This window comes from Tachypleus tridentatus, chromosome 9 (genome assembly GCF_004210375.1).
Source record: "Tachypleus tridentatus isolate NWPU-2018 chromosome 9, ASM421037v1, whole genome shotgun sequence".
NCBI lineage: Eukaryota > Metazoa > Arthropoda > Merostomata > Xiphosura > Limulidae > Tachypleus > Tachypleus tridentatus.
The window spans coordinates 152,682,230-152,701,374 of NC_134833.1; the positions used below are offsets into that span (position 1 = coordinate 152,682,230).

General features: G+C 32.8%; 1 protein-coding gene across 7 annotated transcripts in view; it reads right to left on the reverse strand.

The window, feature by feature from the left end:
- Positions 1–717: 717 nt before the first annotated feature.
- Positions 718–19,145, reverse strand: part of LOC143226670 (kynurenine formamidase-like) — a 30,168-nt gene continuing 11,740 nt past the window's right edge. For all 7 annotated transcript variants that reach the window (XM_076457943.1, XM_076457942.1, XM_076457945.1 and 4 more), the window contains 8 exons: positions 18,275–18,323; positions 17,665–17,750; positions 16,952–17,030; positions 15,074–15,174; positions 9,366–9,444; positions 4,552–4,687; positions 3,454–3,558; positions 718–1,779 (listed from right to left, as the gene is read on the reverse strand). In XM_076457943.1, coding sequence (XP_076314058.1) covers positions 1,750–1,779; positions 3,454–3,558; positions 4,552–4,687; positions 9,366–9,444; positions 15,074–15,174; positions 16,952–17,030; positions 17,665–17,750; positions 18,275–18,323 — 665 coding nt within the window. In that variant the 3' untranslated portion in view covers positions 718–1,749. The remainder of the gene's footprint in view (positions 1,780–3,453; positions 3,559–4,551; positions 4,688–9,365; positions 9,445–15,073; positions 15,175–16,951; positions 17,031–17,664; positions 17,751–18,274; positions 18,324–19,145) is intronic.

Here is a 19,145-nt window from a genome sequence, read left to right on the forward strand (position 1 = left end):
AGAACATTCTCATCAAAAGGACACCAAGATTGTAGGATGAAGTTTTATGTTTATCTTTTATGGTTGAAAATGTCATAACAATAATTGTTCACAACTGATGAAACAACACATTCTTATCTTGACAGGTAAAAGCACAAGAAAGGTATTATTGTAAATCATACGTTGTCAGCTAAACTTCCAGATCTAGCTAACTCTTATGAGATACATGTATTATTGTATTTGAGGCCAGAAATATCTTTAATGATGAATGTAGTCAACTACTGAACAAGTAAATTCTAATCTTTATTAATAGTGTAGTTGAGTGTTGTATCTAATTAACTGTGATCTTTACTGAATTGTATATTTTTTAATTAAATTGTGATCTGGGTTTATAGTTTCCTTTGATCAGAACTTAAGTGATCCTCAGGTTTACATGAAACACTTGGACCAAGAACAACTAATTTATATAATTCTAGTCCTACGCTATTAGGCTTAACAATGTTCACATGTCTAGGATTTTTGTTTATAAATTACTGTTGCAACTTGTTGATAATTAAAAATGACATTAACAATAGTTATTTCTCAAATAACATTAAAAATATAATACATTTTCTTTGATTGGCGTAATAGTTTATGAATCATAACATCAGACATTTGTTTCTGACAGTAAGTTGTGATGGACCCTAAATTTATGAGACTGAGCAAATACTTATTTCAAAACACAAACACACAGCAGCATTTAGAGAAAATATTTTATTCTAGGAAAAATACTCTATTTGTCATACAAAAATTCATTTCCCTTGAAGTTTCAAAGAACATGTTGTGGTAAATTATGAAACTTCTAAATGAGATCCAAGTGTAATAAAATCTTATACCATAAAAATCTATATGCTATAATGTTCTAATATGGTAAAAAAAATTAAGCAGATAAATTCGATTTGTTTTCCTTTTATTTACTAAAGCTTTCAACTTGATTATATTTCAAATACTGTTAACCAGAAAACAGCAAAAAAATAAGAATATAATCTTATAATTCAGGAAGTTTTCATCCCACACAAAGTATTGACTTCATTTTCAATTTAATGAAAAATAAATTCATTATTGTACTGAAATTTAAAACTATATGAAAAATGTATTCTATTTAGGAAAAACTTCAGAAACCTGATAATTATAGTTCAGAATACTTTATATTGTAATACATATATTGTGACATTATTCAACAATGATTTAAATTTGATATGATCTAACAAAAATTTCTGAATTGTAAATTACAATACAAACATTTTGAAAATACTTTATGTTTAGGAACAATAACCTGAGTGTTATTCAAAATAAGTGTTTCTTCAAACACTTATCTGTAATTTCTCCAACCAGTTTCATATTAAGATATCTAAAGGTTTATATTAACTGATCTTAAATTACAGTGAGCTGTGTGGTGTACTTTATTATTGTCTAAGAACTTTCTAACTAAACAGTTTACTAGAAAAATAATGTTACCCATTTTGTTTTTTTCCCACATCTTATGATGTTGTAGTAACTTCCTTCAAATTATCAAACTTTGTGTTTTTACTTTCAGACAGAAATTAACAAACTGTTTTTGTGTTATGAACTTCTAATTCAGCAAGGTAGAAATTAGAGCACAAATGTTAACACAATAAATCACAAAACAATTTATAATTAAACATAAATTGATTTCTTATTTGAGTGAAAGGACAGCCCCAAATTTTAGCTGTACCTTTATCATAACATATGTTTTCACTTCAGCTTCTTTTATGACTCATTCACAAAGTTTATGATTTCCTGAAAGAGAAAGAAGAAAGTATCAGTAAAAGTAGATAAACAGTTTTATAAAACCAACATTTATAACACAAACATTCATTTAACAGGTTACAACAGCTGGGAACATTCCAGTGCATTATCTATGCCCACCACTGGTATCAGTAAGTGGGTTTTAGCATTATAAGCCTTCAAACTGACCACTGATTCAATAAGAATGAAAAAGAAAAAAAATATGATTAATAACAACAGAATGTAATTCACTTTAAACATTAAACCTTCTTTCTCAGCATCACTTTCTGTAGTTCGTGAGGATTTAGTGAGTTACATTCAAAACTTAAACTTCTGTTTTCATGGCATGCCAATAAATATGACAAAAATGTAGCTAATAAATACATATTTTAATAGTATATGAGTGTTAAGTTGTTATTTTTATAAGACAATATTGAAAACAACTTTGATTTCCCCTTGTATGTGAATTGTGACGTTTACTCTCTAGGCATCTCCTCTTCTCTAATTCCATTTACCATCCCTCAAAGAATTACAAAATGTAACATAAACTACTCATTATGATATCGTTGATATCTCAAAAGTTGAGAGAAAATAACAACCCAGGTAAGAACTTTATTGTTCATCATGTGTATTCCTTCTTTGTTATTATAAAACTAATTAAATGGGAAACTTTTTATGCTCATTAAAGTTAAATCAGATAAAATAAAAATAATAAAATGTTTTCAAATGGTGTATTCCCAAACTGCTTGTGTGTAATGTAACTTAATAGTGTAATGTAAGCTGCACATTTGCCAAGTGATTTAAACCTTACAATGCCATGAATAGTAGTAACAGGATTTGAAAGGCAAAAATCAATAAGATGTAAGTGTAATTATACGTATGATTTTAAAGCTATTTATGACAAACAAATATAGGGCCATATTACAATTTGAAGCCACACTATAAACAAAAGGGGTATTTAGATTTATTTCAATTTTTTTTACTGGTGGTTAAGAGGTCAGTCAAATTGATCAACCTTGGACAAATTTAAAATAAAGAATATAACAAGTAGGATATAGTTTTACTGAAAAAAAAAGTTTTGAAATTTATTTAGGAGGTTTTAGAGATTATGCGAATAGAATTTTAGATTTTTGAAACAAAGAAAAGTACTTTTAATCTTAATGTGAAAAAAACTAAATAAAACTTAATTTAAAAACATGATTTTTTGTGCACAAAACAACTATAATGTTTAATAAGTCTGGCAAATTTTGGGATGAGACACTATGTGTGTTAAAACCTATTGTACAGAAACTACACCAAGTAGAAAATGGTTGAGGGGTTGGTTGATTCACCCAACCTTGTAGGGAGAGAGTTAAGATCACATTTATGAAATTATTTTCATAAAGTTACATAAATCTGTTTATAACTTTCATGATTATATAACATTTACTATGGAAAAACTACTTCTCTATCCCTAATTCTGAACTGCTGGTGGCACCCACTGCTATTTCGTGGTTACATCTTACCAGTAAAAAATGTGACTGGCCATCCATCAAATTATAATACCTTCACAACTGATAGGGTGAGGATGTTTGATGTTGGTTTTCAATCTCAAGACCCATGGGTCACAAGTTGAGTGTCATAGCACTCAGCCAAACCTCATACATGGAAGAAAACTTGAGTATCTCTATTTAAAAAAAAGCTCACCTTGGTCATGGTAAATTCTGGAATGTACAAATCCAACCAGATTGTGAAATGGTCACTATCTAGAATTTCTAGATATTTGGATGATAAATTTACACTCAGGAGTTGCTGTAAAGATGGAAAACAAATCTATTTGTTAATATCCTTCAGCTGGTAAAAGTACCACAATGTTTTCAGCAATTAGGTAAAGTATTTTCACATGAACGAAGTATCAGTAAACGATTATTAATTTAATTGTTTTTAAACCTCCTCACACTGATAACTAGCTGATAGTCCTTTTTGCTCACTATGTTCCCAACCAATAACTTTTTAAAAGATGTTTTACAGGTGGATATCCAATGTAAATATATCATTTTTTGTTTGACATCAAAGCACATAACAAATACTTTCATACATTGTTGTCCAACCTGCAGAACATAGCCAATATTATACGGTTTGCACAGAATAATGGAAAACAGTTTCCTTGAACAAATTATCATTTCAAAAACCTAATTTATTGTTTTAAATAGAACAGGAACTCCACCAAAGTACCTAATTAATGTTTTATTATATTTTATAAAACAAATGCAGTAGCAATCAGTGATGTCGAGAAAACCCACTTGTAGAGATATATATATGCAAAAACGGCAAAAAAAAGGGTTTACTTTTGTGAACCTGATGATGACCAAAGAAGGTCAAATGTTGTTCGCTCTTCTATGTAAAATATGTTCTCAACCCAAACGAGCCGTTTTTGCATATATAAATGTAGTAACACCTGTGCAAAATATTTGTTACTGTTATTGCGAGGAGTTATTAAGAAAAACATTTATTCAAGTAAAATGGAAAACTGTGAAACAAGCCATTAAAATAATTCCTAATTGACCAAATATTACTGAATAAGTTCTTCAGTTACAGTCTCCCATGAATACTTCAACTTTTCTCAACTTCACATTAGTAAAAAAAGTGATAAAACATTATAAGTTTTTCTCATATATTTTGCTTTATTTCGAGGGATTTTTTCTTCAAAGTGTAGTGAAAACCAAGTAACCTTTATTCGACATATTTGAACTTGTAAATAAGTCAACTTTTATCTGGCTTCTCAATAGACAGTTACAGCTTTACCTCATGATACTCTTCAGACTGCTTGTGAAATTGTGGTGAGTCATACTGTGAGACAGCAACTAGAAATCTACAATGTTGAAGGTGTTTTGAAACTTCTTTTACCAAAAACATTGGACTGTTTCTTTGAATAGCATCTCTGTAAATGTTAACAAATGTATTTTAACAATATTGAAATAACACACATGTACTATGCCACTTCATGATAATACTAATAACAATACCAAAATCGGCACAATATTAAACAAAAATAATGAAACACTTGCAACACTGAAAAATAATAGCATAAAAACCAACATTACTACTCAATATAATATTATTCTTACATTTATCCCATTCAACCAATCCACAAGTTAAAATAAAATGTCACATTTTAAATATTACAAATCCTAAAAAATTTGAATATTCTACATTTGTTGCATACCATAAGTTAATATGAGAGATGGATCAAGCATGTACTTTGTTTTTCATTTCCTTATTTACCTTCTTATAATTCCTTTACATGCCACACACTGAGGGCACTAGAGAGCTAAGAAAGTCAGAGTAAATATTACAATGTGTGTACTGCATAACTTCTATGTGATCTGGGGCATGAGAAATGGTAAACAATTCAGCAGTGAACACAGAAACTGTAGAGGGAATCCTGTGGGCAACCACCAACCAAAACAAACCATGGAAGATCCCACAGAGTTGCCTGATTTCAAATCATTTGTATAAACTGAAATGGAAGAATAGTTCAAAAGATGTTTGGCAAAGAGAAGATTGTATTTCCAATCAGGAGTATTTGCCTTCTTCAAATGACTCAAAGAAAGGTCACACTTGAGGATGGTAACAAGCCGTGATGAGATGGGCTGACCTGTGGAGACAGCAACATCATCAAACAATAGACCCAACTCAGCTATCTATGCCTGGATATGAAGGCCAAAAGAAACCATGGAAGATCATCTGTTCTGAAAAAGCATGACTCACTGAGGAAGGTAAGCACAAACCTAGATAGGATGCTCAGGTAAGGATCAAAGTTTTGAAGCATACAGTAAAGACAGTTGTAAACAGCAGAAGTGTAGAGGAGGTTCATGAGACTCAATGTACAAACTCTAGATTAATAAAGTGTGAATATCCCCAGCAGAGCTGAAGCCCCAGATGGTGAACGAGGTCCAACATCTACGGGTCCAAGGTTCTAGCACACCCACAAACCAGAGACCTATAGTTCTGTTTCAATTGAATAAGGACACAACAGATCTTGAGCATAGAACATTGATCTCCTCTCCAAAAGGTGGAAAATAGGGTACAGAGAATGTTCAGTGCACTTGATGCATAGCTGCTTCTTGTGTGGAATTTATGTACAAAGAAAACTGCTAAAAAATGACTGCATCAGCAGGGTTGAGAATCCTTACATTTTCTGTAAGGATAGAGACACAGGATATTAAAAGTCAATCAAATCCTTAATGTCATCCATAGTTTAACAAAAACCCAACAGTTCCACAATATCAAAGTGGCTATTTTTATTTATGTGGAGGAGAATGTAACACTAAGCCCTTCTGTTTTAACCACAATTTTTTTTTCTTACTGGACAGAGGTCTACTGACCTCCAGGGATCATGCCCTGGGAGGGTAAACAGATCTCTGCTTGTGGACAAAGATTCTAGTGACTGAGGGTGTGAATAAATAATCGTTTTGCATCTTATGGCTGGAGAAGATGGAACTGAGGAAATGCCCAAATCTAAAGTCAAAGGAAGTGAACCCAGGCATCTACTGGAAGGAGTGGTGTAGACAGGAATGGGAGTAGACATACACTCATCAACTCTTTCAATCATGGAGGACAAAAGACTCTTCAGATGTTCTGCAAATGGCTCTGCTGGAGGCATGAAGAGTTCTGTCCGAGATGGGTTGGGGGGGCAATAACTTCTGGGTGGGACATACTGTTCATAATCTTCCAGCACAGAGTAAGAGGGGTGTGAACCACTACAGTTAACACAGTGTAGTTCTAGTTTTCACTCATAGGCATTGGTGTCTTTACCACCACAATGAGTACACTTTAAAGAACCATGACACGATGTCTTTCAGTGACTGAACTGCTGACACTTAGAAACACCTGAGAAGGTTGAGAATGTATGGCTGTACCTCACAGTTCAGATAACCTGCCTTCACTGTGGCAGGTGGACATGGTGATGTAAACATCAAAATCAGAACATTAATAGGCATCATAATTCCATCTTTGCGAGTGGTCATTTGGCACACTGCAGAAACGCCCTGGCTGGAAAAACCAGCAAGGATCTCCAACTCAGGAATGTTCTTCAAGTCCCTCTCTACAATAACTCCTCTTGAAGAATTCGAGGTAGCACAGGGAGTAATCTCAATGGGTATATTTCCAATACTTTTTTGTATTCAAAGAGTTTGGTGTGTTGTGGAAAAGATGTTTCCACCAAATATCTCCTAGGTGCTGCTTCCTTACTGACTTGAGGGAGCCAGAAAGCCTTTATAATCCTCTTTGAATGAAAAAGAGGGACATCTGACCTGAGGATTTCTCAGATAACGAATGCAGAATGAGAAATCGAGGTGTTGGGCCCAACTTTGACGGTGACTGTATAACAGAATTGTCCATGTGTCGTCATTTTCTGATAATCTATTTTTTTTTTGTCATGAATGGGGATATGCATAATAAAATAAATTTCAGTGCCAACTGTCCCCACCCATCATGGAGTGTCAAACAAGAGCACTGCAACAATGCAAGGGTTTTGTCAGCATTATACTCAAACACCAGCATCACACACAATGTTCACAACAACTGTTGAGAATGTCCAACACTGGTGCTTGGTGACCCTAGCCCAACTGGACCAGCTGACTCACCCTGGGGTGCCACCCCAAGACTGCCCATCCAGAAGAATTCAAGGCCACCAGTATCGTCTCCTACCTTACATGAGTTGCCATGCACATCAAACACATGGGTGGATATTCAGATCCTATATAAGATGAACTGAAATTACAGAATCTTCTCTGGGAGGTTCCCCTAACCACGTATAGGAACCATCTCAAGGGGCACTTTTGTGCACATGGTTCATGTTTTTGAAGAGTACTTGTAACAAAGTTGCCAATGAGCAGTTAAGTACATATTGTTTAGAAAAATGTATATTATGGGTTAAATGTTTCTGTCAGAACATCTATGATAATGAGCAAATGTTAAGTTTTATACAGTAGTGGTGTACAGCTAGAAATCAGCAACAACATGCAGTAAAGCAGTCACATTTTGTTTAACAAACGTCTAGTATAACAGCTTAAAAATCCTGTCATAAAGAGAAAAGAAAATGCATATTATTTCCATTTTATTTTAAATTCTTCTGTGAATAACTTGTGAAGATTTCATGAAAAATAAAACTACTGATAAACAGCTGGAACATTTATTGACACAGACAGCTCATCTTGTCTAATCTGAAATATCAGTTATGATACAAATTAATGTAATAAATTGCTGTAGTAGGTGATCCTTGAGGTAAAGCATCTGATACATTGTATTATCACTTTTATTTTCATCAAGATGTTGGTCAAAATACAAATGTTCTCTAAATAACATGTTGTATCAAACATGTTTTATTAATTCTCTAAGTAACATGTTGTATCTCTAACATGTTTTATCATAGAAAAGCTCTGTAACAAAAGTGCTAAAAATGTTGTATCTCTAACATGTTTTATTAGTTCTAGTGACGGTTGTTTCTCTACAATGTTTATCATAAAGAACTGTAACAAAATTACTGAAATATATCACATGCCGAAGTTCTAACGGTTGTTTGTTTATGATAAAGAACTTATTTTATTTTCTCTCTCAACCCACTTCAGTTTCAGTTATGATTCTTTGGCCTAATGTTTAACAATATACCACAAATATTATCTTGCTAGGAACAGTTATTTTGTGAAGACTTCAAAGTTTCACTTTCAGTGAAATTTATCACTTTAAATTTCAAACATACTTTAGATTATTCTTCATATACTGCAAACAGAAAGATAAGATCAGTGTCATGTTATCTGAAGAATAACAATGTTTGAAGACAAACTTACTAGGTGTCTTCTACTGTATTTTGTTAGCATCTAAGAATACAATATTTTCTTGTTCATTGGTGAGGACACTTACCTTGGGATGACATTTCCCACTGTGTTATCTTGACTAATTACAGTGACACTTTTTTCTCAGACTTGATGTCCTAATTTTGAAGACTGTAGCATGTTCAAGACCTTTGAATCTAATTACTTCAAATAAGTACTAAAGTGTTGGTAGAAAACCATTCAAACACATGGAAAGATGGAAAAATGTTTTAGCACAAGTTTTCTGTTCTTAAAGTTTTTGTCACTTTTCTTTGAAAACTGTTTTATTTTATTATCTTTGTGAAAGTGTCATAATATTTTGTGTAAATCATATGCACTTCAGAAACAGGTCTAGTCTGTAATATATATAGACCACAACGACACTTACACAAGTGGCTGTAAAACCAAACCATACTTATAGCTTTTCTATTATGTTTTCTTTATTTTTAATTTTTCTTACCATAAGAAACCACTGTGATTTTTATGAATGTTCACTGTTAACTTAGTGGTGTGTTCACAATCTGGAAATGATGGTTCAGTCTTTATGCTAAGTTTGTCAACAGAGTCCATGAAACTAAAGTACAAGTCCACAAATACAATTCATACAACTATTACAAGACCTGTTTCCACCTTCAAAGAAGGCAAGCAAGTTTCACCTTAACACACCAAGTTTTTAATTACAATAACTAAATACTATACCATAAGAAGTTTCATTTAAAAATAATAGGTAAAAATCCTACTTACTCAGTAAAATTCCCCAGTTCTGCCCAAGATGTCATCATTATGGGACACATATCAAAGATACCCGATAACAATACAAAACCTAGAAAAAAGCAACAAATGACAAAATTATAATTTTCCTCCATTGAAAGTACATTCTTACCTTCTCTCACATAAACAGCTATTCATTCAGTGCTGTCCTCTGTATACAAAAATTTGTTTTTTGCACGTTACAAGCCTTGACAAAAACCTCAAAATCAACAGATTCAAATGTGTCTTGCATGTAAATCATAATGCAATAACCCCTCCACTAATAAGTGTGCAACACAACCTCTAAATGCATGTGACACCCTCTATACAATTCTACCAATCTATCACTGTATTTTGATAAATACTCACTGAAAATACATTTTCAGTAGAATAAAATTACAACTTCCAATATGATACATTACCTTTTCTCACATAAATAGTTAAAATCCTACACTGGATAAGTGGAGGGACCAGTTTAATGGTAAAACAAGGCAGTCTTACTCTAAAGTATCCAAAAAAACACCCTAAAAGGGGGATCTCATAGTAGAGGATCATTCATGGGAGACAGACTCCACATGGCAAGTCAACTATGTCCAAAATCTGGACTGCTGGGAACTGACATCCACACAAGGGTCGGATGATGAGCATATTGCCAGTAAGTCAACTACAATCTAACATCTAGGCCACCAGGAACAAACATGCACATGGAAGTAGGAAGAGGATCATACCATCTTCACCTCAAGTTCAGCAGGCCAGAGAGAATCTCCTATCTCCCACGCTTTGAACACAGACACATTATAGTAAAGTGAGAAACTGACTGACCAATCCAGGAAACTGACACCCAGACATCTGGTATTGTAAAAATGTCACTTTAATGTAAGCTATCTCACTCAAGGCAAACCTGAAAGGAACTACCTCTAGTGCAATGACAACCTTAGTGTAATAAAGTCATCAAGGGATAACATTAGAGGTAGCACCATATTAATATGAAAAACCTGCACTCTGACCCTCAACACAGATGGAGGAACAAGAGTATAAATGAGTAAGAAAGAGACACCTGTAATACATGTGAACCTATTAATTGGTCCAGCACAAATTTCAAATCTCAGACACTGAGAACCAACATCAACATACAGAGTAGGATGCAGGATTCCAGGCAAGAAAATGGACTGCAATTTTGACAGCTCACTCCAAAACTATTACATCTTCTCAGGAGCATCAAATTGTAAGGCATCTCTTAATCTACACACCACCCTGCTCTCAACTGAATGATTTTGTCATTATATCCTATTTATCACTGTCATATTCAAGAGGATGCTCCAATGGTCCACTAATAAATGGAACAGGGGAGGAGAAAAGTGTTGGAGAGTCTGGAGAAACGATAACACTGGAGACAGTGCAGTGGTTAACTATGAAAACAGTATTTTCAAAAGCATACTGTATTTTATTTATTCAATACAAGACATGGCAGAGATGAGCTGTCCCCCCTTCTGCTTTACCAATAAATCGTGGAAGAGCATGGTCCAGAACAGGCATACTAATGAAGCAAATATATCATGAGGACAAACCTATAAGTTATCTTGTAGAACACACTGTCTCTATAATGAGCAACATGTTATAGTGATGTAAATTAGAAATAAGTAGTCAACATGGATTTGCAGTGCAGGTTTGACTGTAAGAAGCGTATCTGGTCAGACACCACTTGAAACAAAGAGGTAAAATAAAAATCCAGACAGCAAAATAAATTAAAAAAAAGAAAGAAAGGAGATATATAGATAATTTCCCCCAGTAACAATCACACCAAACTCTTATGAATTACCACAGGAAGAAGAGGAAGATGTAGTGATCCGATGAAGACTGAAGAAGAGGAAGATGTAGTGATCTGATGCAGACTGAAGATGAAGATGTAGTGATCTGATGCAGACTGAAGAAGACGAAGATGTAGTGATCTGATGCAGACTGAAACATGAATGTTGCCAACTGGAGAATTTCATCTGATGGATGAAGGGAGTGAGATAACAGGGAAAAGATAAAGTGCTGATTTGATGAAAAACATCTGGAACAAATTACAGGAAGATGACAATAAAGAATAAGCCAACTGAATTAAAAGCTGAACCCAACTGGTCAGGATGAAAGAAGAAAAGTCACAAATAGAGGATGTCTGCCAGGGAATGAATAGGCAGAAAAGGTCAACAAGGAAGGAAGCCTTGTAGGCAGTATAACAACAAAGAACACAGACAGGACATTGTACTCTATCTGGATCCAACCAGTGATGAAGGTAGAAAACTGAAAGGAGGAAAACTGGTGAGAAGGCAGAATCACCCTCTCATGCTGCTGAAGTTTATGGAAGGAAAGGTTGATCAAAATAATGGAAGATATATGTGGAATGATATAGAGTACATGAAACATCTATAGCAAATAAATCTGACTGATGAACTCCAAAGGCTAAAAGGAGAAGGAAATGAATGTGGTAGAAATGCAATAAAAGAGAAAGGGTAAGAAAGGTAAAACCAAGAAAAACAAAAGGTGTGGGATAACGCAGCCCAATAATACACAATCAAGGAGACAGAAGATCCTGATCAAAATTCAAGTGACGAAATTCTTAATATTAGAAAGAGTGGATCTAGAATGTGAAAATCCTGACCATCAAAAGAAAATGTTCAACTTATGCTGATAAACTTTCCTTGAGAAAGGGCAAGTGAAACAAGCTAAAATAAAAGAAACAAGGAAACAACCCACCTGGATCTCCTTGCCAAAGAATGGATAAAAAACAGGCATGAATAAATATTGCTGAATGAAATGTCAGTGATCCAGGTTGATTCAGAAAGGATGGAGTAAAAGGAAGAGGTAAGGTAATGGATGGGTGGACTAGCTGGAGCAGCTACAGGAAATGAAGTTGTACTGGCCAGAAAGGAGAAATAAGAGAGACAACATGGAAACAAGACCTGGTGGCATTTTACTAATTGAGATGAGCTGCAACTGTAGAATTCTCAGAATCGATTGTAACAAGATGATTCCTCACAAGATCATGAGGCAATGGAAAGAAAATGGTATCTGACAATAGAAGAGGGGAAAGTGGACAAGTCTTAAAATAATACAAGAATAGTCCTCAAATCTGTGGCAAAAAAGTCACCAAAGGGGAACAAAATCAGATATGCAAACCCTCACTGAATAGGAACTCACTAGGTTGGCAACATGTCCATCTGCATCATGTAAATTGAAACGAAAAGTGCATGGAACAGGTAAGGGCTGAGAAAAAGTGGACAAGAAACAGTAATGGTGGTATGTCCAGGCCCAGAATGTGAAATGATCCACAAAGAGAGAAATGGTAATTAGGTATCACACCAACTCCACACAGGATTCCAAAGTCTCATGAATATCACTAAAAACATAATGCTGGATAAAAAAAATGGTTCATGCATAAGTCCTGAGATAAATTGGTGGTAAATGATGTGAGACAAAGCTGCATTCTCCAAAAGGTTTCAACGACAAAGAAACCATGTGAGCAAGACTAGACCCAAAGAAAAAAAATGTCAAAATGGAAGTAACAAGAGAGAGGCATCCCCTCAAAAAACATTCAGTATCTCTGTGGATCACCTCAAAAAAGAAGATGGATAATAAACCAGTCACACAGGAGAGTTTATAGAATAAGGCAAAACTGGGAAAACTGGGCATGGGATATATAAAACAGGATAATAGTGTTCCACACAAAAACACAGGCAAAATCATTGATTCTAACTGTTTAGGATCAAGAAATGGACACTTAGTCTGATGACAGACCAAGGCAAACTGGCACCCTCAATCATCTGAGAAATAACATGCTCAGCATGTACCCTAATATTCAGGAAAAAATACTGAAAAGAGGTTATGTAAAAATTAAAAATAGGGATCATATGAAAGTGGCAAAAAGAAAAATATAGAACATATCTGAGAAATCATGTCTAAAAAAGCCATATTAGGCCTAGCTCATTCCACAGTAGGGGCATATGAAGAAATGGCAAAATTAGATGAAGGATATAAGCTGTCAGAATCCTCACTGACCTGAACAAGTTTGGCATGTTCAGGAGAAATAGGTTGGTTCATATAATGATCAATCTTATGGCAGATGATAGCCAATAAATCCAAAGATGTCACTGCCTCCTGTAGCCTGTATGAATGTACTAGTAGAAGGCATGATCTCTGAATTGGTAACTTGAACTTCAAAATTTACTGTGTATAAATGAAAATTAATCACAACTGTTTGATGAAAAAAAATTAAAAGCTAGTAAAATAAATTATCTGAAAAGTCATTATCTGTTCAAAAACAAAATACCCACTTTGGAATAATAATGAAAAGAAAATCAAGAAATGACAGTCATAGTGCTCAGAGTGTATCACTGATTGTAAGGTGCATGGGAGCTCAATGCTTATGACTTGTGAAATTATATGCACATAGAGAGCGGTACTGAACAACCATAGCTATTAGTATGAGAGGAAATAACACTATATCTGAAGCCACTGTTGTAGTATGAATGCCTTTTATAAGCTGGCAAAGCAAGATTATAGTTAAACATACTTGTCATAAAACATTATATTAGGCATATTATATCGTTCAACACCATATTTATAATTAGCCCTTCAGGAATATGAGATTCAGAAGTATAAATTATTTCAACCATATTATATGCATTGCTTATGATGTGTGTTGTTCAATCCAGAGTCATTCAAACTGGCTGGGATACAGAGAATGTAGTAATGGTTAGAATATTATTTATATTGGCCTTTCATCGCAACAGTTATGGTGTGAATGCCTTTTAGCAGCTGACAAAATATGATTATAACTAATTATACTTCTTACAAGACATACAATATGTTAAACGGCTTAAATCACATAAGCTGAAAATATAAAAATTTTCATAATTCTGCAAAATGACACAATTTCATTAACTTAGATTTCTTTTTACTCATCCATTTTATTACACCCTGTTTAAAAACACAAATTATTTATATATTTGAATAATTTTCATAAATCTTTAAGTACCACCTTTCAATAATAATGAGTTAATAATGAACTGCTAACAAAATTTTTTAATCTTCCAGATTACCAAAGTGCATTTATAGGGAATTTTGCAATGAGGAATGGGATATGTATTTGCCGACTTTTTCAAACGAAAAACTGATTTTAGCCATTGTAACTGCAATGCAAACACAATACATTGATCAAAATGTCTTTGTATTTCTATCACTTCTACTTTATAAACATCTAGGGTAGTAAAAGGAAAAAAATTTAAACACTAACACCATACATCTGGTTTTCTAATTCTACTGATGAAGGTAATATAAATATGAATGCACAACATAAAAAAGTGCATAAAACAACTACTGATGTTCAAAAACTAGTTTTAATACCCAGGTAGTTACTGTACTTAGTATAACAAAAATAATTTAACAAACTCATTTCTGAACAAAATTCAAATCAGAAAGAAACCATTATTTCATAGCCCTGTTCAAAAACACAGAAATAATAAGATGATTTAAAGGAATTATTCTAGAATGAACTACAACTTCTTTCAGGACTCAAGTGAGGATGCAATTATGATGATAAAAAAATCAAAATACTAGTACCTAAACATTTATTCTACACATTCTGTGTTAATTTTTTGTAAACTGCTTCACAAAGTATCCACCAGGTGTCGTAAGGAAATTGTTTATTTCTTCTTTACCTTTAATCCACAATGCATGGTCAGGATTGGCCATCAGCGGTGAAGATGCAACCATTGCAGCAATGTGGGCTCCAGCTGAGTGTCCCAACACATAGACACCCCTGAAAAGTGCTAAAAGCATTACTAAACTTTACTGGTTTACAAGATTTATTATTAAGGCTGTAAATTTAAATTATGTATTTTCATTTCATAAACTTTTTTATTGAGTTATGCTAGAAATATAACAGCTTTAAATCTTTAAACACACTTAGTAGTGCCAAAACACAAACACTTTACACTATCTCAGGAACCAGTAAACAAATAATCAATTGGTAGAACACTAGATAAAAGAAAGTTAAAGAACAGTTGCCTCGCTTCAGCAACTCTTCTATGAGATAAAGAAGTGCACAAAAATGCATCTGGGAATATTTAAAAGTTCCTTACAAATTTAAATTAGCTGTACATAAATTTAAAGAACTGATATCAGTTACATTTATAGTTGCTTTCTGTGACCTAATATATGTACTTTTAAAATTCATGTTTGAAAAATTCTGATCTTGCTAAATGTAACACATTTGTGTTTTGTTCAGTGTTTACAAGTATAAGTTTTACTACTAATTCTTATAAATCATAACATTACCCATGAATTGTCCTAGAGAATCAACATTTCTTCACATTAAGAACTTTCTTGATTATTGTATACCATACTCTAATAGCATAATAATCTTCAATAAAAGAAATACCAATTTGACCTTATTTCTTGATGATGAGAAAGCTACTTGAAATAAAATGTTTTTCAGAATGGCTGGTATGGGTATTAACATTTTTATTGATAAGGAGAGAACAATGTTTTGACATTCCTTGGTCATCTTCAGGTTAAGAGAAAGAGTTTGCAACTGATCGTTGCTGGACACCCTCGACCATAAGACGTGTTTGGCAAAGGTCACTTGCAAACTCTTTCTTAACCTGAAGATGACCTAGAAGGTCGAAATATTGACCTCTTTGATAAAATATTTTTTTCTAATAATAATGTAAGTAATAGTTTTTGCAACTAAGCAAAACAAGTTTTCTTTAAAATAATTTGCAATGAATAATTCAAAATATCACATGAACCTTATTATCAGTAGTTACACATTTTGTATCAAATTCTGAGACATACATGCTTCATTATCATGCAAGTAACCATTTTATACTGAAATCAAGGTTATGAAATTGTATATTTAAAAAACTAATTTATAATGCATAAAAACAAACAATACAAACATGCTTTGAAAAGCACTGTAGACATAGAACACAGGAAACATTAGAAATACATATCAGTTGTATTGGTGGTATAAATCTGAAACTTTTAGATTCCAACATCGTATGCAAGCAAGATTTTACCACAAAAGACTTTAATATTCCTATTATTGTAAGCTACATTTTGAATTTTATAATTTGAATATTAGCTAGGGAGAGAGCTGTAGGTCTTAACGATAATGATAAAATAGGCCTAGAATAATTAAAAAAACTTTTAAGGATGTGACAGTGTTCTGGCATATTTAAAGCTAGATCACATACATGAGAGTTGTGAAATGTATATGGTTTTCAAGAAAGAGAGTGAACCACTTCAATGTTACTTATCATGGTTACTTGGTGCAAATAAGGTGATTTCATTTTGCATCAGTCCATGTACTGTTAAGAGTTTTGAATATTATTTGTAATGCAGCCCTATCACAATTTATGACAATGTGCAAGTGGTTCAAGCTTGTAAAAAATCAGAAGGAAATAAAGTAATTTTATTGTGGACTGAACTGAATTACTTCCATCAAATAATTTTAAAAGAACCCATCCATAAAAGAACAATAGAGCAAAACTTACATTAGTTAAAATACTTCAGTATCATATATGCTCCCTTACCTCGAACCTCGAGACTTTGCCATATCAATAACATGTGCTACAGCTCGACACATATCTGCCACAATATCATCAAGGGTTGCTAGTAGTATGGACAGAACATTCAAGTTGTAAACAAACTGAACACAATATGACACCATGTGATACTAAGCACAAAATTCTACTGACATTAGTTTGAAACTCATAAAATTTTTAAAACATTATCAATTTGTTCAAGATCTGACAATACGATGTGCCATAATAAAACGACAAACAACCTATTTTTGCACTATAGCTATATTCTCAATACTAATAAAAGAGCTTTTTTAAAAAATAATAATTTGTCTTAAAATATGTGGTGATAGTCTCATAAAAATTCCCAATATTAGAGGTTACACATTCCTAACAATATTTTCTTCAACCATTAAAAAATTACCAATCTGGTTGGAATGTTGGTTGTAACAGCTTTGTGAGTAATCTTTCTTCTTAGTAAGTTAAACAAGCAATACATCAGACTCATTTTAATAACCTCCATTATTAAACTACTATCTTATTAAAGAGTTTTACTAACTTATTTCCTAAGTTCTGATGAATGCCACTTGCCCACATTTTTTTATAAGTTATCTGAGCACTCCAGTAAATCCATGATTGTAATAACTGTTGAATAGGAGATGCCTACTTTTCAGTGTATTCAAATAAGCCTAACATTCCTCTCTGTTATAATATTTCTGCCTTACCTTTAGGAGCAAGACTGTAGCCTGCAACAACACACAACATTCCTGCATCAATGAAAGGTGAAGCTACAAAACTTGAATCTTCTCGGCTGAAAACACCATTAGAGCACCACAAATGAAACATTTTAAATTTAGGGTTAGATCAGGGTAATCAAGTATTCTTATGCATGAATACCACATTTTAATCCTTACATAAAACCATCATCCAAGACAAGATAGAAAATACCTAATTTTAAGTACTTGATATTTAAATTAGAATTTGTAATGCAAGATAAACAACAGCTTTATATTATGCAATGAAATGTTTAGTAAATGATAAAACCAACTCTGACCACTTGTGAAAGAGGCTATCCACATTATCTAATAAATCATTATTTCTTCCATAACAAAATTAATCTTACCTGAACCTTTGGGTATTCTTTACACATTTAGCTTGTCTTTCCTCAATGAGTGACAATCATGTGTGACAGCAGAAAAGTTTATTTCATATTGTTAAAAAAAATGTAAAGTTACTTTAAGTTCTGTTGTTTATGATATAAGGGATGCATTAATAGAGACATATAATTTATTTAATTAGACGTTGGAGAACAAAACCATATTAAAATAGACTTACCGACCCATAATCCATCCACCACCATGGATTATTACTAAAATAGGAGAATCTGTAATTAAGAAAAAGAAAAAAGTATCTAATTTAATCAATTTTAATTTGAAAATATTTCATGTTCAGGGTTTTAAAGTGATCAATGCTACTTCATACAATTTCATAATATTTTATCTCAAATCTCGATGACTCCTTCAAATTAACATCTTTACAAACAAATCACAAGAAGTTTGCAATAAACCTGCTTAGAAAATAGATAACACTTAGTATAAAACAATTCAAACTTCATGATCTATAAAATTAATAATTCACCTATTTTGTTAACCCTCAGATTTTGTGCAAATATTTAACAGCAAACATAACCCCTTTCACAACAGGCTCAGTTGGTACAAATAAGTGTACAGCTTGTAACCCTTTCACAACAGTGTAATATATATATACACATTTGCACATATTAAGTATTTATACTATAACATTTGATACAGTATGTGTACCTTCACAAAATTTGGCAGACTTTTAGTAAAGGTTACAAGTTTTTGTGCACAAAAAATCAGATTTCTTAATTTAATAGTTTTACTAAAGATTTGTTTGTGAAATTATTGAGACCGTTTGGTTGTTAGTCCAAGTGTGAAGTGATTTCATGTTATAATTAAAAACTATTCTTCATCCCAAAAATCTCAAATATTACTTGTGTAACCTCTAAAACTTCGTCACCACTGATTAAAACCTCATAAATACATTTCAAATGTTTGTTTTCAGTAAGGCTATATATTTTAGTTTCTGTATCATATGAGAGGTCTGTCAATTGACCAACCTTATAACCATCATAAAAATATTAGAAAATAATTTTTTTGAGCTAGAATGACTAAATGTTATAAAA